This window comes from Stigmatopora nigra, chromosome 9, assembly GCF_051989575.1.
Source record: "Stigmatopora nigra isolate UIUO_SnigA chromosome 9, RoL_Snig_1.1, whole genome shotgun sequence".
Classification (NCBI taxonomy): domain Eukaryota; kingdom Metazoa; phylum Chordata; class Actinopteri; order Syngnathiformes; family Syngnathidae; genus Stigmatopora; species Stigmatopora nigra.
This window is the reverse complement of record NC_135516.1, coordinates 3,701,037-3,725,545: the sequence shown is the minus strand read 5'-3', so window position 1 is coordinate 3,725,545 and position 24,509 is coordinate 3,701,037. Positions and strand designations below refer to the sequence as shown.

At 39.8% G+C, this 24,509-nt stretch overlaps 1 protein-coding gene across 5 annotated transcripts in view; it reads right to left on the bottom strand.

The window, feature by feature from the left end:
• chd7 (chromodomain helicase DNA binding protein 7) overlaps positions 1–24,277 on the bottom strand; it is a 71,266-nt gene extending 46,989 nt beyond the window's left edge. For 2 of the 5 annotated variants that reach the window (XM_077723747.1, XM_077723751.1), the window contains exons 1-4: positions 23,928–24,276; positions 7,783–7,903; positions 3,554–5,068; positions 2,128–2,456 (exon numbers count right to left, since the gene is read on the bottom strand). In XM_077723747.1, the coding sequence (XP_077579873.1) occupies positions 2,128–2,456; positions 3,554–4,970 (1,746 nt within the window). In that variant the 5' untranslated portion in view covers positions 4,971–5,068; positions 7,783–7,903; positions 23,928–24,276. Of the gene's footprint in view, positions 1–2,127; positions 2,457–3,553; positions 5,069–7,782; positions 7,904–22,720; positions 22,742–23,347; positions 23,408–23,927 lie in introns of those variants that run through there. The other 3 variants (XM_077723752.1, XM_077723750.1, XM_077723748.1) reach the window with 3 other exon arrangements.
• Between the last annotated feature and the right edge of the window lie 232 nt (positions 24,278–24,509).

The window sequence follows — 24,509 nt, the reverse complement described above, 5'->3', positions numbered from 1 at the left end:
AAAACTGAAAAGCACTGTTTTTAACCAAAATGTACTGAGCAGTTTATCGTAAAAGTTATTCCTTCATGTACAGTTATTTTCATTTATTTGTTTGTTCAGCCAATATAAGTCCACTATAATAATACAAAAAATAAAGACCACATTAGAGCGCCATTTTCTTGAAGCTGTGGCGACAAGGCAAGTTAGATTGTATAGCAGCTTGCTGACGGCAATTGGAAGAGGGGGAAGGGTGAGATAGGCATGTTATATGTCATCTAGAGTGCCGCACGCAACAGCGTGTGTATGTGTGTGATGTAGAATAAAGGTCACACCACGGTGATCTGCCAGCACTGTGACCTTGAGCGGCTGACGAAAGCACACTTGCACGTGTGTGTATAAGTGCATGTGTAATAACCATGCTTAGTGAACAGATGGAGCTTAGAATACGAGACATACCATAATCATGACTGACTCGCCAGTCCAGTCTATCTGCGTATGCACTCTATGTTGTTGTCAGTGTGTTTTTTTTAAACAACTACATTAGAAGAATCACTAATGGCAGTGCCGAACAACATTGTAGCTGATATTCACACGGTAAAGGGATTCCACTAGATAGGATACATCTGATATTCCCAGGTAGATTTGCCATCTTATCGCTAATGCAGATTTCTGACTGACTGTTGATGCAGCTAGCAGGCAGTTAGTCTTGGACTGGCCCAAGCTGTCAACCCAGGGAAGAACCAAGCTTGGTTCCCCATCAAAACCAGCATCTAGGTCAGGAGAGTCGGATAAATTGAACGTGATGACTTAAATCTCAACCTCAAATAACAGGTCACAAAGGCTGGAGGTAGGGTGGGTGATGTTAGGGAGGAGTGGAAATCTGTATGAATGAGACCGCAGAGGAGAGAGGATTGGATCTGGGCATGTGAGACCACAGGGCTGCTATTGTGTATGATTGGGTCAGTGGAGAAAGGAGGCTTTGAGCAACTAAACAATCTCAGGGAAGAAGAGGGAACCACATGGAGCACCAATGGTGGAAAAAAAATCAACACCAGAGACAGAGGTCATTGGAACCATATTGCTACGAAGACTCCATCCTAGTCACAGTTTCCAATGGCATAGAGGTTAGATGCCACCACAAGAGGCCCTTACTTATTCTTTGCACGTGTCCTCCTAAGAGGCACTGTGGGGTTCTTTTCTTCCTCACCCTCTCGCTGTCACATAAACTATCTCTCTGAACATCTGGCCACATAACAATAATGAAAAGAAATAAGACTGGGAACGAGACCTGCAGAGAGAACGGAAATAGAGGAGACAGGGAGGAGGCAGAGACAGGAAGGGAGGTTTCCTCTTAAGAGGTGGTGGTGAAGTGGGAGCACGAGGGAGGAGAGATTATGTTGGTGGCGCCTCTATGTATGAGTGGTAGACTGTGTGCATGGTCTGAGAAAAAAACCCACTAACATATATGAAAGCACAACCGCACATGGGTTGGAGCAGAAGAAAAATACCTCGACATACGAGTGCCCCGACATAAGAGCAATTTGAGATACAAGTCAAATTTTGGGCAAATATTTTCCTCGAGATACGATACAAATTTTGATATTTGAGCATACAGCGGACGCGATAGGCTGCTCATAAGAATATCATGGACACTATCTTTCTGGGCGTAACTCCCCGTATAATGTCTCTACGAGCACTGGGCGGAGGGCTGCATTTTTTCAGGTGTTTTTTTCCGTTAGTCAAGTTGGCAAGTGACCGTGCGTTATCCTATTTTGGGGACATTTGTGTGCATTATTTTCAGAATATTTTGAAGGGAAGACAACAGCAAGCAATTAATTAGTTTCTAGTTCATTTGAATAGGAAACATTCATTAGAGTTATGAGTGAATCTACATACAAACTAAGTCCTGGAACGAATTAAGCGTGTATCTCGAGGTAACACTGTAATGTAATACACAGAATTGCACTGAATAAATGTCACATAAGGTATACACAAACACAGTGCACCTACCTCACACTCCAACAATTACTCCACACACATACACAAGAAATATTTACATAGTTTTGAAGATATTTGTGAAAACAACAAAAAAAAACAATGTTCTTTCTGCCCCATCCCGAGATAAACACTTCTTTGATTGTGACTCACCTGTATATTAGGCACTTTCTGAGGGGTAGTCGGGGGTGAGGAGAGCGGGTGTGAGGCAGAAGGCGGCGGTGGCCAATGCTGGGAGGCCTGGTTGTGGGGAGGGGGCGTGCTGTGTAGTGGATGGGAGGATAGGTGAGTGTGTGGCGCCTGAACATTTTGGGTAGGTGGCAATAAACCATGGTTCATGGTAAGGACTCCATGCTGGTTGACAGGCGGACCCTGGAAACCGACAGGGGAAGGCTGTATGGCCTGGCCACTTCGAGAGGCTTGTTGCTGAGAAAGGAGGATATGCTGTTCTCCCCCTTTGCTGACCGGTGAATCATGAGGCCCTAAAAACAGATAGGATATTCGTTATTGGATCACAGATAGAGCAGAAATAATCTTCACAGACTCAAATCATAACTAACTTTAGGACATATTCACACCCGCCCTGAAGTTTATGGTGCACAGCTTTTGGGCCGATGTCAGTACAAACCAGTGAGGTCTGTTGTAGACCAAACAGCTGGTCCGAAACCTCGCCAGATAGTGGTGTCGGGTCAACGGACCAAAGGTGAAATCACACTCTTCTTTGCACATTATAGGCTTCTGTACCCACTGGCATTGTGGGAAATGTTTGGTTCGCAACGTGTCAGCTAACAAGGTTTGACATGAACCCATGAGGAAACGGAATGTCTTCAGGACCATAGGTCGCCAACCGCTGGAGATGCTAGTAAGTTGGTACAGGGCCACAGAATGGGAATAAACAAAATTACATTACTATCGTATTAATTTATTATCGCAAGAATGTGAAAAATGTTTTATTTAGAAAAATTGCCCGATTCTCTGTTACACGTCAAATGGCTCTCATAACACGTTATTGCCAAAATTAGTACAGTATTTTCAATGTCGGCCTTCTTGAAATGAAAAAAATCATAACAATTAATACACACTATCGTGCTTGCTTAGTACTTGTTTCTTTTGCCGTCATGTTGCATTCTCCCGCCTTTGTCTGCCGTAGTGCCCCCCCCCCCCCCCCCCCACCGGTCCGAGAAAAAATAGAAAGAGCTTTACCGGTCCGCAGTGGGAAAAAGGACGGGGACCTTTCCAGGTATTCACACATAAAATCGACGTTGCTTCAATACTCTCTGATTTTTCAAATGTCCTGCAAACACTTGTAGTTGGATGAACAATATCAATCTGAGCACGAGTGCTACAAGCTGCCGCTCGCTCCATGATTGTTTATTCTTGCATTTACCGTATTACCCGGCCCACACCACTTAGTTCAATGATTAGATGTCTGCGCATTCATATTTTTTAGTAAAACTGTGGGTCGCTCGCAAAAATTGCCAAGTAAGAACGAACCGCATCCAAGAAAACTAAGGACTTTTATGCTGTGAATATGCCCTTAGAATAGGAGTAAGACAGTAAAAGTTGACAGTTAGTTTACCTTGCTGCTGGAGTGAAGGGTGATTTAGGCCAATTTGGGGTCCACGCTGTGGTCCCATGCTAGGGTACATTTGCCCTGCATTCGGGGGTATACTGTGGGTCTGCTGGTGTTGGAGGGGGGCAGACAGCGATGTTTGCGGAGGTCTCTGAGGATGTGCGATAGAATTAGGTGTAGGCTGCAGTGTCGTGTACCCAGCAACCTCTGGAGGAACAGCTATTCCTGCACTGGGGGGCCTGACCTGTTGGGGTGGAGGTGTTGGAGTTCCCAAAACCCGCATGGGGGACATTGATGAAGGAGAGGGGTAGGATCCCTGAGCTGGGGGTGCAAGGTGAGACTGGGCTTGATTTGGGGGCTGGGTGTGGCTAAGGGGGTGTATAGGCGGACCTTGTTGCCCTGCCGGCTGTGGTTGGATTGGGAGCGAATGTGCCTGGTGGGGTGGCCCAGGAGGGTATCGCTGCCCAGATTGCCCAGAAGTTGTGCCTGATCCCTGATTAAACCTTTGGCCAAGCTGCCCTTGTCCTATAGCTGTGCTGGTATTACTAGTGACAGTAGCATTAGCCCCCTGGCCAATTCCAGAGGCCATGGCGCCATACTGGGCTTGATAATTAGGGTACTGGCCACCTCCAAACCCACCCATACTTTGCTGATGATGAGTGTGTGGAGGTTGTCTTGAAGGAGAATGTGGAAATCTAGTTGTGTGGTTCAAATTGGGGTAGCCTTGACTTTGTGGCTGTGGGTGTCTCATTTGACTTCCCACCATTCCAACATGTCCCATGTAGTGAGATGGGTCTTGAGTAGGCGTGTGAGCCATGTTCTGTGTTGGGTAATGTTGGCTTATTCGAGCTGGGTTTGGTGCGGGTTGTCCCTGCATCCCACCATAGTTGCCTTGAGACATTTGGAAAGCTCCCATCTGGGTGGCTCCATTCCCTGGCTGTGCTGCTGCCTGATGATATGGTGATCTACTTTGATGCTGTTGGCCCCAAACACCAGCTCCACTTGCTCCAGCTCCAGTATCACCTTGGTAACCATGATGGGAATTATTTGAGTTAGATGGGTTATGGTAATGAGAAGCCATGCCATTCATTGTTGCATTGACATTAGTTGGCCCCTGACTCGGACCGTTCTGAGACATCATTCTTCCTCCAGGAGCGCTGGCCTGTTCAAAGCCTGCATAGGTGCTGTGGTCGTAGATTTGGCCTAATTTAGGCTGTGATGGTCCAGTACCAAGGAGCATGCCCTGGTGGTAACCCCTGTTTCCCTGGTGTTCGTGGTTGAGTGGGGGGTTAGTCTGTCGGGGTAGAGTGTTGGATTGGCCAGGGGTAGTTTGCTGAGGAAAACAGTCTCCTATGCCCTCTAATCCATCTGAGAACAGCCCTGCATCATCTGCAAATAAACTCAACATCCCTGGGTCCGCCATGGCTGGGTGGGGGGCCCACAGATGGGAGGTGTCTTGTGCAGGAAAGACCAATGCTTATGGCTGCCACCTTGCTATTCCATGGTCCTCTTTATAGTTTCCTGACAAGAGACAGAATGGGAAACAAAGTTTTAGGTGGGAGCATTACTAACAAGTATTGCTTGAAAGACAAAGAAAGAACACAAAGTTGTTGGTGGCTTTTCAGAAGTGGATAGTAACTATTTAGTTTCTCAAATAATTGTATTTATTTTGTTTTTATTTTGTAAAGGAAATTAGCTTTTGAGTAGTTTTACCATATTTTCTACTTCTCCAGTAGCCTGTAAAGAAATGCTACTTTAACTGGGCTATTTTGGATACACTAAAATAATTGCTTTCATCCTTTTTATTCTACTTTAGATTTTCTTTATTTCAGGCCAGAAATGCCAGTCAGAGTTTAATGCACTGCTTAGCTGCGGGCATCGTGTGGTGCAGACATTATACGGGTTGCTGCCAGCCAGCTGTTTCACCATGCATTGAGACAAAGACTCCCTCCCCCCTAAAAAAATGCCCAAGGGAAGATTTTTGTTGTACAGCTAAAGTTGTGGTATTAGAAGAAAAAAAATCGATTAGGACAAGAAATATGAGCTGCACATCAGCGAGGCTAGGTATTGGTTATTCAAAACTTCACATTGTTTCATTTATTTATTACGTTTTTAGCGGTGAGTTAAAGGTGGGTAGGGGCTCTCGAGGACCAGACTTGGGCACGACTGATGTAGGCGATCAGTATCTTGCTCAATGATATTTAGCTGATGTCACAAAGGGGTTGTATCAAACACACGGTTGGGGAACGACTGCCACTGACCCACGCTGTCCCACCCTCGCATAGCGTTTTCTTTTTTACAGCACTGTGACTGCTCACATAAAAAGTGTTCACAAGGAAGAAGCGCCAGCATGAGTTCAGTTGTGGAGCACCCTCAAAATTCAAACAAACTTACCAAATACACAATTACAAATTATTTTGGAGCTGGCCAGTATCCGATATCAATGGGGCGACATAATTGACTTGCGACTGAAATTCTGTCCATCAGTGGGGCAATAATACTCAAGATATTCCAAAAATATATTACCATCGCATTTAATATTTAGCTAAATTGCTTTGCATTAGGTTAAATTAGAGCTTTCCCAATCTGATACTTAATATTGGTTTCACCACCTGATACAACTATTTTTGGATCAATCAGCATTTGATTTGGTTACAAGATCAGATGTGATTAAGTAGTCACGCGTTTTCAGTATTAATTGTTTTTTTCGCTTGCTGCATATCAAACCAGAAGCCAAACATGTCCATTGAGTGGGGCTACATCTCTTTAGAAACTAATGGCAGTAATTGATCATGGTATAATATCATAAACAATGCATTCCTTGACGTTAATACAAAGTGATTTATCATTTACATTATATATTACATTACTTTTTCTAGTGTTAAAATATCAGCATCTTCAGAAAAATTGTATTTGAAGTAATATATGTGTATGTGTGTGTGTGTGTGTGTGTGTGTATATATATATATATATATATATATATATATATATATATATATATATATATATATATATATACATATATATATATATATATATATATATATATACATATATATACATATATATACATATATATACATATATATACATATATATACATATATATACATATATATACATATATATATATATATATATATATATATATATATATATACATATATATATATATATATATATATATATATATATATATATATATATATATATATATATATATATATATATATACATATATATACATATATATACATATATATACATATATATACATATATATACATATATATACATATATATACATATATATATATATATATATATATATATATACATATATATACATATATATATATATATATATATATATACATATATATACATATATATACATATATATATATATATATATACATATATACATATATATATATATATATATATATATATATATATATATATATATATATATATATATATATATATATATATATATATATATATATATATATATATATATATATATATATATATATATATATATATATATATATATATATATATATATATATATATATATATATATAAATTTCCCACTTCCTAAATCACTAGGCTACTTACGCTAGAAATTGGCAGTTTTGGTGTAAAAATAGCTAATTTATTCTAAGTTTTTTGGTAAGACAATAATAAAAATTGTGGTGGCAACTACTTAAAATATTAGCACAATAGTAACGTTACATCACTTAAAAAAGAATAAGTGCTGCTCCTAATGTGATTTCAATTATGTTGGCTATGCACATTAGCAAAAATATGACCCTAGATAACAGACAACCATTTTTCAACCATGGAAGACTAACTTGTAGCGGGCTGCAATCACTGTTAGAGGACAATGTCAAACAAATACATATCGTAAAGCTCCACTACTTTTATGCATTGATGGCATTTACGTCTGTGAAAGTGAGGAATCCAAACCAACGTTGTGGCAATGCGGGACACCTTTCCTGAAATATTGGGGTTTCTAATGTGTGTCTTGCTATTGGAAATACTGAGCCCACAGATTCCAAATTCTCGTCCGCCCCCTTTGGTGATAGTGTGTTTCATTTTGTTTTGTAACAAAGCATTTTGAAAAGTCATCAGGTAGATTTCCAAGAAAACGTGCTTATGTATGAACTGAAATGTAATTCATTGTTTTCCACTCTTGTTCATCATACACGGACAGAGAAAAGACAAACCTGCTTTGGAGAACTTGCGTACTTTGTGCAACCATTTCAATCCATGTTGCCGCTCTCCAGTTCCTTTCTGGCAAAGTTCACGCCAACACGTGCATAGTTTGTCATTGAAGTCCAGCTGTCACTGTCAAGGGAATTAGGTGAATGGTCAGTGTACCGCTTTGCATGTCAAATCTCATCATGGGATGAGGCATTCAACATACTGTACTCTCCATTCTGTCAGACAAACGTTATAATGCTTACATTAAGGCTAGTTTGGTATGATACAGTATTAGTTATTTATTAGCATCGAAATGAGATTACTGCTTGTTAACCCTCTAGATTGGACGTTCATGACGGCACGTCCTGTGCGCATGTCGTTTTTCAAACCTCATAATTTGGGGAATATGTCACCCATATAACCCTCGCACGAAAGTGGGGATTCACACCCTCGACATAAAGTCAGTAGACGGAATAAAACAGTAAATAATGCCTTGAGTTCAAGTTTTGTCACCCTCAAAAGTAAGCATTAATACAGAAGAATGGGTTAAAGACATTATCCATAAGGCTGCTCTTTGTGCACAGGTATTTACGAGCTTTTTAAAAAAAAGAAAGAAAACACCAGGAACAATTCACTTGGATCTTTTCGTGGATATTGGTGTTGTCCTGCATCTTATAATCGCTTATTTTAGCTGTGTTGTGCTTTTTCCGTTCATGCTGTGTTAGAGTCTATTGCTAACATCCTGAAAACACGTTTCCCCTTCATCCTCTTCTCCTAGTTTTTTTTGTATAGTACTGGGAGAAACTTGAGTAAAAAAATGTCAAACTAATAGAACATGTAATCCTTATTCATCACAACTGCGTTTTGTTGCATGCCATTAGACATGTATACTGTTAATCTGTGCTCCTAGAGGGAAGCACTAGAAACAGATGATTCTGGCTTTTATTGCTGAAGCAGCATAACATCACATTCCCAATCTCCCCTCCCCCAGTCATTTTCACAACTTTTTCACGTAAGACTGTAGTTCTCTTCTCAGCTCAATCTCTATCAGTTTCTGCCTTGTCTTGGCTTTACAGCCAGCATTTACTTGCTGAGATGCAGATTTAATAGGCTGACCAAGGTCACATGGGACATCTTAATTTGCATGTGGTTGGTCTGCCTGATTGCCCACATTAAATCCACTACAATGTAGTCATTAGTAAAACTCCAAATTTTGCATATCGAAAGCTTTATTCACAGAATGCATGTCTGTGTTCAAATAGCCGGTTTCATATGATATGCCGTAACATTACAGTTTTATATGATCAGCAATCGGCAACCCAGATGGTGGCTTTCAAATGGACCCCCGAGCTAGAACTTGCCTGGGTCTACCTCTTTCAGACAAGCAGCGTGCCCATGTAGACCAAGACGAGTACGGTGTGAAAACTAAGCCCCTAATGAGGTGCGTATCAAAATCTAGATTCTCGGATTCCCGATCACCGTCACAAGCCAGATTCCTAGAAGACTAAGATGATAGAATCATGACATATGTTCAGGTGGAGTTAAAACCAATTATTCGCATTTGCTGGTAACTCGAAACAGGACCCGTGAGCTTGCAAAAATTTAGATGTTATACCCGAATGTAGGGAGAAAACGCCTTGCAGGGAGAGAGTGAGACAGAGTCACAGCGAGAGAGACATTCGTTGCCCTAGTCCGCTTTGGTTCTGCCCTTAAATTTTGCAATTTTTCCAATATTTCTCATCCATTCATTGCATGCCATTTTCAAGTGATTTGACGTTGGTATGAAAGTAGTTTATATTATTCATATTCAAAAAATTGTGTGCGTATCTGATCTTGAGTCAAGAAACGTGGTATAAATTGAATCTTCAGTTCTTAAATCGTTACTGGCCAGTGAACACACAATGACTAGTTTTGGGATATTTTTTTCTGACGTTATGTTTTAGGGGCAACTGGAGGTGGGAGAGCAAACATCTGCCTGCTAATAATCAAATATCAACTGGAATTATTATACTAATTACTACAGATGTATATTTCAGATGTGTGGTATTGCATTGAAACTTTTGTCCTCTGAGATAATAGTCACATTTATGGGTGAAAGAGTTTGTTTCTTTTCAAATAAAAGTAGATCGCTTTTCATTTTTGCAAAATATGGGTGTTGGGCGTGTTCCTGTTCCTTAGATAATTGTATACTGCTTGGCTAATTGCATTTCACATATTAGACATGCTAGTTGAATCAAAATTTTAAAGGTTTTTTTGTTTTTAAATAGTTTTTCATCATGTAATGGCATATTCCTATTACGATATAAAATAATTCATACAGTCCTTGTTTGGTTTTTGTTTCACAAATGACTATTTTGAGCAATTCTGCACCAAGTTGTTCCGTGTGTTTGCACGTTTCCAACTAGGGCTCAACATTTTTTTATTTAAAAAAGCTTGGGTGTTCTGCCAATATTTCGAATCGATTCATGACTTTTTATGAAAATAAATCTGTGCAAAATTCACAATGTAGTATAATAAAGTTACTATATTATATAGTGTCAATATATACAAAACAATAGTCAAAACTTTATAACTTATGATTAATTATTATTATTAACAATCATTAAAAGATCCTAATATTTCAATTGAGATCAAGAGAACATGTTTTGTGCAAATAACTCAAACTAAGAGTTTTGAATGATGAAGACAAGATTTTCCCATTTTACAAATCACTTGTCACACCATTAAAGTTATTTTGACAGTTGTGAAAATTCTATGTTTTGAAGACCGTACCATGTAATCATTTAAAGTTTAGGTATGTGATTGACATTAGATTTTAGACTACACAGATATTCTCTCATGGCAGTTTGCAAATTCATTGCGAACCAATTATCTGGAAACTCAAAGAAGGATCTTATTCCCTCATTATTTTACTCCTCAAGACCGTTTTTGGACAATACGCTGAAAAATCGCTCTTTTAAAACAGTAATAACAGCTCAGAATTATATTAAAAACGAAATGGAATTGGGGATTTCATCAACAGGCTGTATAAAATCACAATCATTGCCAACGATAACTCTCTCGGCATTATTTCCAGCACTTCTCTTCAAATGTATTCAATGTTATGAGAAAAAAAATGAATGAAATTATTTAACTGGGTCTTTAAAAAAACTTTCGGATACAGTTTCAATGCACCAAAAAATTTATTCTTAGCGTATTGTATATTTTTGTCATAAATCAGTTGACACTTGATTTGTGCACCGCCTTTCTTTAAAAGAGGTGTGATTAACAAACAGCAGAGGCGTGCCTGTGCAGTCACTAGTTTGGCCGCAGCGAAAAAGCATGCGTCCTTCAGGTGGTATGTCAGGAAATCTCTGCCATGTCAACAACCACCGTTTCCTCTGACATTGGAACAGAAAAACAAAACCAAGTGCAATCGACTAGCGAAAATTCGACTAGCGAAAATGCTTCATTCAGTAAAACCTAACTCACTAAGGTCTGGACTGATCATCACCAACCAAGACCGCCCCCCACCCCCATGGCAAATACAAGCATAGGAACCCACCAATCTCCCATTCAACTTGGGTCTAAGGCGCTATAATTTATACAGTAATCCCTCTACTATCGCGGTTAATGTAGACCAGACATGGCCGCGATAAACAAAAAAAACGAAAAGTAAGGTAGCCCCTATTTAAATTTTTTTTTTTTTTTTTTACTTCAGTACTAAGTTCTAGTAGCAAGCGGAGGGGCCTTCGTTTGCAAGTTTCTGCTTGGATTTTCACATTTTTATGAACTTACAAAAAAAAACGGGGGAAAATCTGCGATATAGTGAAACCGTGAAAGTTGAAGCCGCGATATTCGAGGGATTACTGTACCTTTGTTCCCAAATAGAGAACATCACACAGGAGCTGGCTAGCTGTGTGTGTAATTATGCTCAAGTGAGGGGATGCTGGCCTGTGTGCTTGAGGCTGGGATTTAAGACCCGGAAGGAAGGAAGAGAGGAGGAGGCCGGGGGTGGGTTCAAAAGAGCAAGAGAAGAGGAGAAGCAACGAGGCAGGGGGAAATCTGGTTATTTTACACACGACTGCTTCGTTAATGGACAGTACGTGTGCGTCTGTGTGTGCACGCTTTGGGTGGGGGTTGGTGGGCTACCAGGAAAGGGCTGTGATGATTTCATCTATTCCCTTACCATGATTTAGGGAAAAAACTATGGGCTAACTCGCTCTTCTAAAAGCAACCATGCACGCATGTAACAAATTTGGAGATGAGATACTTTTCCTGTGTGCATGGTTTAGGTATAGTATCCAGACAGACCAATCATTTCAAATGAGGGAAAACACAAAATCCGCAAAGAGATGAGCTCCATTTCAAAAAGCTCTCTTTGATCCGGCTCTGCAATTTATCATATAAATAGGACCAGCTATAACGCATTTGCTTTTTGGTCGGATGCATTAATTCATTCATTTTCTGAACCACCAATTGTCCCAAGGGGGGTGCTGGAGCTTATCCCCCATTTTCAAACATTTTAGAAAAAGGTCCAGAACCTATGGTTGCAAACCAGAACTAGTGGAAAATGCTATGGTTCTGAATCATTGGCATGATGCTGATTAACTACATATGTAAATCCATGAGTTGCAATTTGCCAGAAGAATATACTGTATCTATAAAGAGATAATGTTAATTTTTAATACAAATCTGATTCCTTTTTGAAGCAATAGACTAATGAGAAAATTACATAGTATAGTAATTTCAAATAGGTCCCCTATTGAGCATTTTTTCATTATACAGCAAGAAATACAATTTCATGGACAGTATGACATTGACAACACCTCCACAATAAGATTAGCTGTGAGGTATTTGTTGAATCAGGTCAGAATGTAGATAAAATATACACACAGACACCCACAGTAGAGAAAAATGACATCATCTGTTCAAAATATCAAAATGGCATGTATAAACTAAACTTAAAAAATAAACCTTAAAAAAGGGATTATAAAAAAATTGGGAAAGATGAAGGCGAGATTAACAGACATGTTCCCATATGGGTCAGACGTGTACTTGACATGTCTTCACTGTCATAGACCAGCAGAACTCCCCCTCCCACCAAAGCTCTTATTGCCAGCCTCTCTTCGAGGCATAGCAGTCAGCCCAGAAGGTATTCCCTGCAGTTCAAGTATGGTGATTGTGGGGGATGGTGGCAAAGGGAGAGATGACAGACAGTTCTGAATGTCTCCTGTGGTACTCAAGACCCCCAACGAAACCTTTGGGTTTGAAATAAGAGGGTGCGGAAGGTGGTCATGCAAACACAAAATAAAAGTATGATATAGAAAATTAGTCAAAAAAAACAGGTAAGAGACATTGACAGACTGAGTGGGTGGACCTAGAGTGATGTAAGAAAACAACAGCTCCGCTTCTCTTTACTGATGGGGCAACATCCCAAACTCCAATAAAAGTAGTCCTTCCTGTAATTGCTATACATCTGTAATTTACATATAAATCAAGGAATCAAGTAATAGAGTAGAGGTGAGGACATTTCAGCATTGTTTCAAGGTATCACTGGAACACTTGAGGGTAAAGTTGGGTTCTGGGGGGTAAAGTTGGAGTTCTTCCTATGGCTGAAAGCAGCTTTTCAGACAAAGAAATCTGGTAATGTATTGTAAATGCAATCTGCCGTTACATAACCGGCTTGCATTGTTTTAATGCAGAAGATAATTGTACACGTCAAAGCACAGAAGTTTTTGACGTAGCCCTGAAAGCTCATTTTCTGAACCGCTTTATCCTCATTAGAGTCGCGGGGGGGGGGGGGGGGGGGGGGGGTGCCGGAGCCTCATCGGAGTTGACTCCGGGCCAGCCGATCGCAGGTCACAAGGAGACAAAGGACAACCATGCACTCACACCCATACCTAAGGGCAATTTAGAGTGTCCAATCAGCCTACCATACATGTTTTTGGATAGTGGCAGGAAACTGGAGTACCCTGAGGAAACCTGCACAGGCCCGGCGAGAACATGCAAACTCCATACAGGTGGATGGGACCTGGATTTGAGCCCAGAACCCCAGAGCTGTGAGGCTGATGCGGTAAATACAACCAGCCAACCAATCACAGGGCACACAGGGATGGGCAACCATTCATGCTCTCACAATTTTGAGTGTTCAACTAGCTCACCCTGCATGTTTTGGGGATATGGGAGGAAACTGGAGTACCAATTAAAAAAACCACACACAAGCCCAGAGAGAACATGTAAACTCCACACACAAAAAAAATCTCTCTGGACCTACTATCGAGTCAAGAGGACTTATTCAGTGTTGTTTGCATTTGACTAAAAATACATAACGTCACGTGAATGGCGCCCTCCCTTCCCCTTTGCAACAATATTGAATATAAGGAAGCAAGAAGTAAAGGATAAACTAAAGATATTAGATTTAAAAAGATGGTAAGGTGAGTTTTGGGAAAAGCTTCAAATTGATTGTTGAATATGCTAGAGAAACTTGCGTAGTCAATGTGGCGGCGCTTTGCTCTCATCCGAGAGCAAAAAGACTGGCACCTCGACACTGAGCAGGTATTTAAACAGTTGAACTTGTCAAACATCGATATTACCACATAAAAGATGGAAATGTTGCTACAGTCTTGTTCAACTTAGATTTCGTTACAAAAGACAGGCTTAATTTTTTTTTATCATAAATCACGCTCCCTCCTCCGACTCTGAAGTCCCGAAAATAATTTATGAAATTCCGTGTTTGCTATGGGCTCTAAACTGCAAATCAAGTTAACTCGCCGGGTTCGGGCCGGTCTTACCTCTAATTCCTTCATTATAATGTAATGTATATTATACCAGTGTTTCTCAACCACGGTGCCGCACGGTGAGCAATGGTCAGGTGGGCCAGGTGGGAAATTGTAAGAGGTCATATAATATAATATTTAGAGAGAAAAATTAATGACTATAATGAGATTAAAATTGAACTATAATATGGTTCAAGTGCAAACATGAATGTTAAATTATAGATTATTGAAATTGTTATGAAGTCATTTTGTTGCTTATTTTTCTCTAACATGCACCGGAAGTTGTTTGGTCTCAAATTTTCCAATTTTTTTTGTGTAATATTAGGAGATTTAGGTAATATTTGGAGAAAAGTCATAAAATTACACGATTAAAAACATTACATTACTTATTTTTGCATCACTCAAACCGGAAGTAATTCAGAGTCCGTAGACATTAACTTTCGGTGTCATTACGTTAGTGTGAACAATTTGAATTTTTTAGAATAATTTTGGAAGTTTGGATGATTCCTGCTGATAAAACCTTGATGAGACTGATCATGTTAATATAGGCAACATAGTTTTAATTTAAAAGATTTTCAGATGGTGGTGTCCCATGAGATTTTTTCCAATTCAAAGAGTGCCGCATCTTAAAAAAAGGTTGGAAAACACTGAATTATACAATACAATATTTTTTAAGCTTTTACAATAATTTCTATGTTGAAAAAGACACTTGCTTGGCGGTAGAACAGTCATTGTAAATCTACTTGCTTACAATATCTGCCGTTGACATTATTGCCCACGCAACAAACCAATACCAAGTCTGTGTGTGCCACGTGACACTCATTATTACCAATATGCAAGTGGTATGGAACATTTTTTCCAGAGCACGCAAAGGCAGTATTCTTTTTAGGGAGGCAATATTGCCCGTAGACAAAAAAATCACTGCACAGGAAGCCATGATTAAGGAACAGCCTTAAAGTTTGCCAAATTTTGGAAGACTTGAAATGGGTTTTTTAAAGTTCTTTGTGCTAGCATTTCCTGGCGCTTTGCGTGCAACTGTAGTTCAGAACTGAGATTTAGCACACAACACTCTTGGAGGACAGGTGTTAACACAATTTACTCCTAACACACTCACTTAAACAAGCATGTTTTTTTTCTCCAATACTAGTACCAAAATTTGACATAAGAAGAAAAGGCTTGTTTTGATACACTGCGCTATCGATGCACTTCAGTTGGTGCCTGAGAAGAAGCAGTTTGGTACACCATCCTAATTATGATATATGTTATGTTATATTATTATGTGACATTAAGATTGTGGCGATATGCAATAAATCAATTAATCCCACACGAAAGAGGTTAGTAATTTTCCTTGCTGTGATTTATCGGCACTTGGCACACATGCGTGTTAAAACTTCACCCATTGATTACATATGGGACTCCACTTCCTCTCACAGATTTTTACTGGTCCTATAGATGTGGTAGAACTAAAGTTCAGACATACTAAAAAGAGGCTAAGCCTGCGATTAACCAATGACTGTCTACTCCAAAATGCAATTTTCAGTTTCAATGTGACACTCCACAAATGAAAAATTACTCGTTTACAGTGTTTGCAATGCCAAAAAAATAGAGAAAAAAATGTACAGCTGACACTACATGAGGAAAATACATCAACAGTAATCCCTCAGTTATCGCAAATTCACTACTTACCGTTTTTTCGCTATTAATTATGAAAAAAATGTAAGTTCATAAACATGCTGAAAATTGTTTGCGGAAGAAACTTGCTAGTAAGACTCAGCACTAGAAGTAAAAAAACAAGTTATAATAGGTGTGATACTACTTTTTTTGATTTTTCGATTATCGCGGCCATGTCTGGTCTACATTAACTGTGATATTTGAGGGATTAATGTAGTGCACTTTTTCTGTTACCTCATGCAGAGTTTGCAATTAGGTTGCACACTCCTGGTTTAAAAATGAAAGCAGGTACGTATTTTTCAGCATCAACTCAAGATGTCTGCCGTTACTCTGACATATTTCAGATTCTATTAAGATAGCTGTTCAAATGACAATGAAAAATCTGGATGAGGAAAAAAAAGAAAAAATTGCTTTCAAATTAGCTGACATGCGCACTGTGACATTGATTTTGGATCAAATCAAACAACCGTAGTTGGCGTAGAAGAAAATGGCGCTGGATTTCTTACATAGTATTTTATATTCGCCACCAAGCTGCCTCTCAAATAACGCGTTATGCATAGTGATTTTAAAGAAATATTTACTTTTATTTTAATGTGCATTTTGTTTAAGAATAAACAATATTGCATTTGAATAGGTGGTAAATCAGGCTATATTGGCACCACAGTGATCAAATTGGCTCATTACTTTTATTTTGAAATCGCAAATTGGCAATAATTTAACAAAACAATGTATTACCACTAAAATTTATCACGACAGGCATCTGTGATATATATGATTAGGGCTATGGTAAGTGACTTATAGATGAATGTTTTTTAGCTCTAAAAACAAAATTAAAAAGAAAATATATTCAGGCAACTGAATGCAGTCTAATGACACCAACAAACATCACAATTGGTGAGTATAATCCAAACCTTATTCAATTCAAAGCCAGTTTAAACAGACCCCACTGGGTCCTTCAGCTAACTGACTTTTCTAATTAATCTCAATATCTAAACTCAAAGAGACAACTTGCACGTGGTTTGATTAAATAAAACACGTAATCCCTTGTAGTAAATTTAAACTTAATAGGGGAATGGAAATAAACCGCTCGAAAAAAGGATTTTAACCTCTTGCTCACCATCTGCTGCTTGTTTTGACATTGACTGTGAACTATTTTTTTCCTCACAACTTATGATTTAAAAAAATAGCAAAGGAACGTATCGCAAGTGGGAAAAAAAGACCGTGTATATCAGGTCAACTCTTAATTTGGGCTATAGTGTACAACAGGGGGCGGGAACCTTTTTGACGAAGAGAGCCATAAACAATTCATATTTTCAAACATAATTCCTTGAGAACCATACTCAGGATTTATAAGTCAAAATACATGAAAATGTGAGCATTTATTAATTTCACCACTTTGAAAGCTTTTGAGAACATTATTTCACTGTTGCTAATCAAGGAGTATCAATGAGAGAATGCATGGAGACAGTGTTCTCGTTACCTCTGCGTCCTGCGTCTGATACGCACAGCTTTTCTTCCAGACGCACAATTTCAAGTAATGTGCTTTTTTCGGACGCAAAGAAATTTTTATCAAAAAAAAAAACCAAAACACATATATCCGATAGCAAACCAATTTATTCCACATAATCTTTGCGAAATAATTCTCGTGAGACTAGCAGACACTAGCAGACGAAGGAGAGAAAGCGATAGCAAGAGTTTCGTAATAGTGTAAGAAAGATAAAAAATGTTTCAGAAAAAGCAAAACAGTCTGGATAGTTATTTCGCAGTTAAAAATACAACTAGTAAGAAAAGAACTGCAGAAGATTCGATCGATGATCATGAAGCAAAACGGGGGAAGCAAGGAAAAAAGCAAGGAAAAATACGCACATTTCAAAAGACTTTTGGCTGCAAAGAGAGGAGGATCTACGAGCTGAAAGACTAGTACAATGATAAATAAACCCTAACCCTAAACCATATAATAAATAAATGAAATCTGAATGTTTATATATCGTTGTTTATGTTTTATTTGCATCCGTAGTATGTTGGGACTCGTGACAAGTTTCCTGGGACGCACAGTTTTCAGACAAGCGAATCCCTGGGACTCGCAGTGTGCCAATTGTAAAATTATCACTGTGGAGAAGAGCCTGATGAAGAAAAATTTTGATTTAAAAAGGCAGAGAGCCATGTACACCCATCAAAAGAGCCACATATGGCTCCCAAGCCATAGGTTCCCTACCCCTGGTGTGCAAGATCATGGTAACGTCTTGGTCGCAAAAATAAATTCAACTTTAAAATCAGAATCCCGGGGCATTTTGATAACAGGACAAGATAAATGCATCAAATCAAAGTTTATCATTGTGCGTAAAACAGTATCCAAATCAAGTTTAGGCAAAGAAAGAAATTGTCAGTTTCTTACTCAAAAACTAAATAATAAATTAAGCTTTCAACCATATATAGCCTATTTTCCAAATCGACAAGTAGCTATATTTTGCACTTTTAGACCCATGTAGAACAAGCATTATGTACAAATATTTCCCATGCAGGATTTCCAGCAGTCAATGATTCACCACTGCTACCCTCTCATTAGCCAAGCTGATTTGTTTCCGCCTCATCCTGAAGTGGGTTTGAATCCATCTTAGAGCTTTTTACTATTTGGGTTTTTTTAGAGCCACCACAACACTGCTTATCAGCGAATTCTGAGACCGCTTTCGTGATTCATGTATCAGAACATGTGATTGCATTCCCATTTTAAGTCTTTGGCTGGCATCGACAACAATAGACGTCAAATTTGATCCATCCCAGTCAAAATGTGCATCAACTGCAGTCAATCACAGGGATTGAATTAAAATACAGAAAAACCTCCATTCCCTCCGGTGTTACTACCTGCCCGAGCATCTGTAACTCATGTTTAGTCTGGGACCTGTGGCCTTAGAGCTGCGTTCACACCAAAGTTAAACTGGTGCACGACGAAGCAATTTTATGTTCAGACTTTTTGCGACTTTTTCTTGGACTTGTTACGTAATTAGACTTAATCTAATTATTTTAATCTTGTAAATATGGAGTTTGTTTCACTAAATATTAATATTGAAATATTGTAATACAGTGGTACTTCTACGTACGAGCAACTCTACCTACGAGATGCCCGATACGAAGAAAATTTCGAGCAAATAATTACATCTAGATACGAGAAAAATTTCGAGATGCGAGAAAGCCAGGTGGCCATGACATGACAGGCTGTTTATCATTGTAGTCCACTGTCTTTTTTGCCACATCTTATTCGTGTATAACAGATATCTACGAGCACTGGGCGGAGCATGCATTTTCCCTTGTCACAGAGCTTTCTCGTTGTCATGGATGATATCGTGTCACTTGGAAATTCTTTGGGGCTGGAGGTTAACGAGGCAGATGCAAATGATCTAATCGCCGCCCACCACAAAGAACTAATGACACAGGATCGAGCTCCAGGAGAGTGAACATTTGGAGGTGTTGCGGGAACTCGTAGCGAGGAGCAGGTGGAAGAGGGGGGCCGCTTGACTAGAAAGGATATCAAAGACGTGCTCGCGAAGTGGCAAGAGTTTTCTGATTTTGTAGAAGAGAGGCACCCTGACAAGCTGGCAAGTGGTCGCACGTTATCGTATTTTGAGGACATTTGTGCGTGTCATTTTCTAAATATTTTGAAGGGAAGGCAAAAACAAACCACTCTTGATGCACTCCTTCTGCAAACTCTCACTGAACGTCCGGGGAGTCAACCCGGAGAACAAAGGTTAATAAAAATTAAAACAAAATTAGAATTCAGTTTTGTGTAAAGTTACATTAAATGTATGTTTGTGTGTTTCTGTATATATTAATCCAAGTTAATTTAAATGTTTGTTCTGTTACAAGTGGAAAAGTTACACATTGTATGGCTATATTCTAAAAGACTTTATTCCTATACTTCTAGTTCTTAAACAATAGCACATTTCACTAACGGTTTGATCACACTTCAAACCTTCGGGTAACCCTTTCCAAAAGTGAGATGCACTGTAACTGAATACTGCTTTACACTACTCGGTTGTTATTGTAAGACACAGCAGATGTGTTTCAGAAGGCCTTTAGTGGCCAACAATTCACGCATGCACTGTGTTTTCACACCTTCAGGACTCACAAATTAATAGGGCACGTCTCAGTTGCAGGTGAAATATCTGTATTTTGCCCATACATACAGTACTGCTATCATACCAGTACTACTTTGATGTTGCGTACATTTTAAAAAAGGCAACAGGAGCAAAACCGAGTTTGATTGTGCTTTATTGACGTAATGTGTACTGGCACTAATATAAGTCAAAGCATTATAACATACAAATCCATCAAAGTCAGAGTTGTCACCATGGGCTTTCATAAAAGTGATGCCGAACGGCTTAAGCGAAAGCTCATCTTGCTAGCTAACACTTTAGCCCAAGCATCCACAACCCATGTTGAAGAGCCTCGATGTAGCCCTATTTCCACGTTTCTCCACGTTTCAGATAGCACCCAGTTTGAATTGTGCCCCGTAAGCATCTCTCTTTGCAGGAACCATTGTCGGGGGTCAAACCGATAGTTTTGCAAAAATGCATACCTAAATGTGGACCTATGGGTATGTGCTTTTCTTGCACCCCCTTTCACGTCAGGCCTTTTCTTCTATATACAAGTAGCGTGTCGAGAGAAAAAAAACGAACCCTGACAGTCAAGTGGTCAGGGTCATACAGCGACATTTACCGAGGTTTGAATTTAATGCATTCACAAGGCCCACTGACTGATTTTAGAGAAAATTCTAAACTTAAGTGAGTGCAAGCCTGTCGCTATGTGCAACTAGTCTGTTAATCGCAAGGGGTGATACTTTAGGGCTGTGATTTATTTTTAATGCTGCTCCCTTCATTGACGTTTATATGTCATAAACACACCGTAGAACTGAAGCTTAGGCATAAAAAATAAGAAAACATGTACAGCTATAGAATTGCTAAATTGGAGCTAGTGGCGAAAGACAATGGAAAGTTTTACCACAGCCACAGAAACACCTACAAGCGAATACCGTCTTCATTTGAGTATGGCGCACACCCATAATTTGTGACAAAAAAATGTCCCCACTTTTTCCTCAGCTCACACCAAGGATTGCACCAGTATTAGCAACGGGCAAATGCTGAACACATCGCCATAACAAAACATTTATTCACAACATATGGTCAGGAAAACCTGGTAAAACAAATTACCAGTAGGGGCACAATTCTCAAATGGATTTCACAACTATAAATCACTAAAGAATCATTCATCATCATATTTAAAATGTTTCAGACTGATTAATCATCATCAGATTCTTCAAAAAACTGATTCCATTTTTCTTGATTTATTTTTTTCCAAGTGTGAGCACCGACCAATAGAACGGACTCTCGTGCCCCACCTGGCGGACAAAGACGGGTTTTACGTCACCGGCGGAAGGCAATGTTTCACCGAGATTCGTGTATAACGCACACCCAAACTTTGCTTCAGTTTCTTGGTATAAAACGTTGCACGTTTTACTCGAATAAATACAGTATATTGACTTTATATGGGAACCCTGCCGGGGGTGAACGCTAGTAAATTCATTCGTTCATCATATTAATTGTGCAAAATAAGACCAGTTTCAAAGACTTTTTTTCAGTGTTCTTTAGAAGAAAAAAACATTTGCATGCTGCATTTCCATTTCTTCTAATTGTGATAAATACCATATTACATACAAACAATATTACAAGGTCACCATGGCAACTTTGATGATTAGCCATAACATATGCAAATAACACAGAAGAGATGGTAAACTCTTCCTCAAAGTTTCTTTTTAACTCTGGACAACAACCCCCAAACTAAGCAAAGCCATTTTAGTTTGAAAGGATCTCTATTCAAACCACAAGAAAAGACAAACGGGAGAAAGAGCCATGGTGGTGAACATCTGTTATGTGTATGTGTGTGTGGTCGGGGCCTCTTATCTCTCCCTCTGTGGCCCGCTAAACATGACGAGCTGCCATCTTGGCTCAAAGACACAGGGTAGTGGGGGTAGCGGCTCCAAACTCGACAGCAGACAGGAGGCGGAGAAAAACAAAAAAACATGCAGCCGCATTTACAAAGAGCATTTCTGACCAAAAGAACCTGACTTTGTCGTAATACTTGCCCGAGGATTTTCTATCACGAATGTTTTTCTTTTCAAAAGTTATGCGAATGCCCGGTTAGCATAACGCAAGTTGAGTGATGGCAGAACATAATGGGAAAAGACAGCGCGAGCGTGCCACAAGATAAAATAACACTCCTAAAAATATTATTTATGAAACTGCGCGTAAAACTAAAGTTAACGATATTAGTTACTGATGCACAAGTGGCGCGCTAGGGTGTCGGCAGGTGTTTGCAGCCGCAATATTATCCCGTTCATGTAACAAGTGTAACTAGTCTAAGCCAAACTTGGTGCCAGCGGGGATTTAACATCATTTTAAAAAAAAATCACCAACAAACAAAGGAAAATACCAAAAATCAACTTGAGCACCACCGATCGAACTTAGTTCGTCTCACTCACCCATGAAGACAGAAAAAAAGTTTCTTTGCTTACAAGCTAAGCATCATCTGATACGCGCCTCGAGCAGGTTACTAACTAGCTCGGGGCTAATAAGTACACAATGAAGATGAGGGATGGCTAACTCGTTAGCAGAACTTCTGCATCCTAGCACTGGGCTTAGCTCCAGCGGCTAGCGAGGCTAATTAGCTTATCGGTGGCGTTGCGCACCTCGTTCCAAACAGAAAAAAACAGCCCCGCTTTAAGGGGGTTTATCCAAGTCCACTAACTCTTCACTCCACACGAAAAAAAAACACTTGTTTTTACTTCCACTGACTGTTCAAGTCGGTTTAATGGTTCGAATGTGAGCCGAAAGAACGCACACGACGCGGATAATGTAGGTGACCGCCTGGCCTCACAATTCCCCCTCCTCTCCTCTGTCCCTTCCGTCCTATAAAACTAGCGACTACTACGGGCATTTTATAAAATCCCCCCGTCAAACGCAAAGGTCTAATCTAGAGAAATATGACTTTTGTTCAAAAAACTCTCCACCAGTTTGCTCGTAGAAACGAATTGGCTGGTTTTTGAGCGTGTTTTCTCCGCCGGGAAGCTCCCTGGGAGATTGACTCATTGAGTCGGCCAGTGACTCACCTCTACGCTCGAGCCACCTCGTGTCTCCTGAAAGCTTCCACACAATTAGCTAACGATGCTAACAAACCCTACTTCACTCAAGTCAATTGTTCCCCCAAGAGGAAACTCAACAAGTCGGTGGGAAATAGACGCACGGGAAGAGAGGTTCACCGTGCGTCCCGGAAAAAAATAAGCTTTCCACTTTTCAAGTAACTATTGGAAAGTGACTCGTGTGCGTCTGTCTGGATGGGTGCGTGTGTTTGTGCGATTAGCGGGTGGCAAAGCTAAACTTGCTATTGTTAGCATGTCGGCAAGGCACATATACAAACCTTCAATGACTTTATTTTTAACGAGGGAGAAGACTAGGGTGGGAATATACTGGTCCTCCAGATTAGGCTATATCCCGACGAGTTGTCCCTCAAATCAAACACCAATCTCTTGCATACTCAGCGAGTTACGTTCAAAAAAGTGCTCAAAACTTACCATTCGCTGAATGAAAACGATTTTGATTTACGAATATTCATGTCAAACAAACTACCGCACGAAGTACCCATAAAACTGCATGCATCGTTACTGAAATGTACATTTAAAATCGTCTTACCCAACAAGCTCGGTCACTTCAGGCTTAAAAAAAATCAAATCTACTCCTCGTTAGTGGTGATAGTATCTCCGTTGCTTGTGGGGGAGAAAAATGACCGTGGTCTTTCCTCGCTCTCAATGAACAGGAGAATAAAAGTTGAAATTGAATGTTTATCCGGAAATATATCTGGTGGGTCTCGCAGCTGCGACCTCGCCAACGAGTGCGGGTCGCGCGTCTCTCCTTTGTGCTAAATTCACTCAAATCGAGTTTAATCCGATCGATCCCTCGGCTGGTCGGTCGCGTTCCCGAGTCCTCCCCTCCAGACACTCGCTCACCTTCCTCGGCCAGGGGGTGCGCGCTCCCGAGGACCTCTCGAACAGAGAAACAGGCAGCGTGCGCGGTCACTGACCCCGTCGTGCCCGTATGACGCTCCGACATTCCCCCCTTAGTGGGAAACAAAACGCGCACGCGTTATTTCATGTTGTTTTTAACAGAAAATAAGGTCAAATCACCTCCCGATCTTTCAACAATTAGTACAGCATGTTCTGTGAATGCTCAGAATGTGTTTTTCAATTTTTGCCTGCCATTGGCGTTAATAGACGT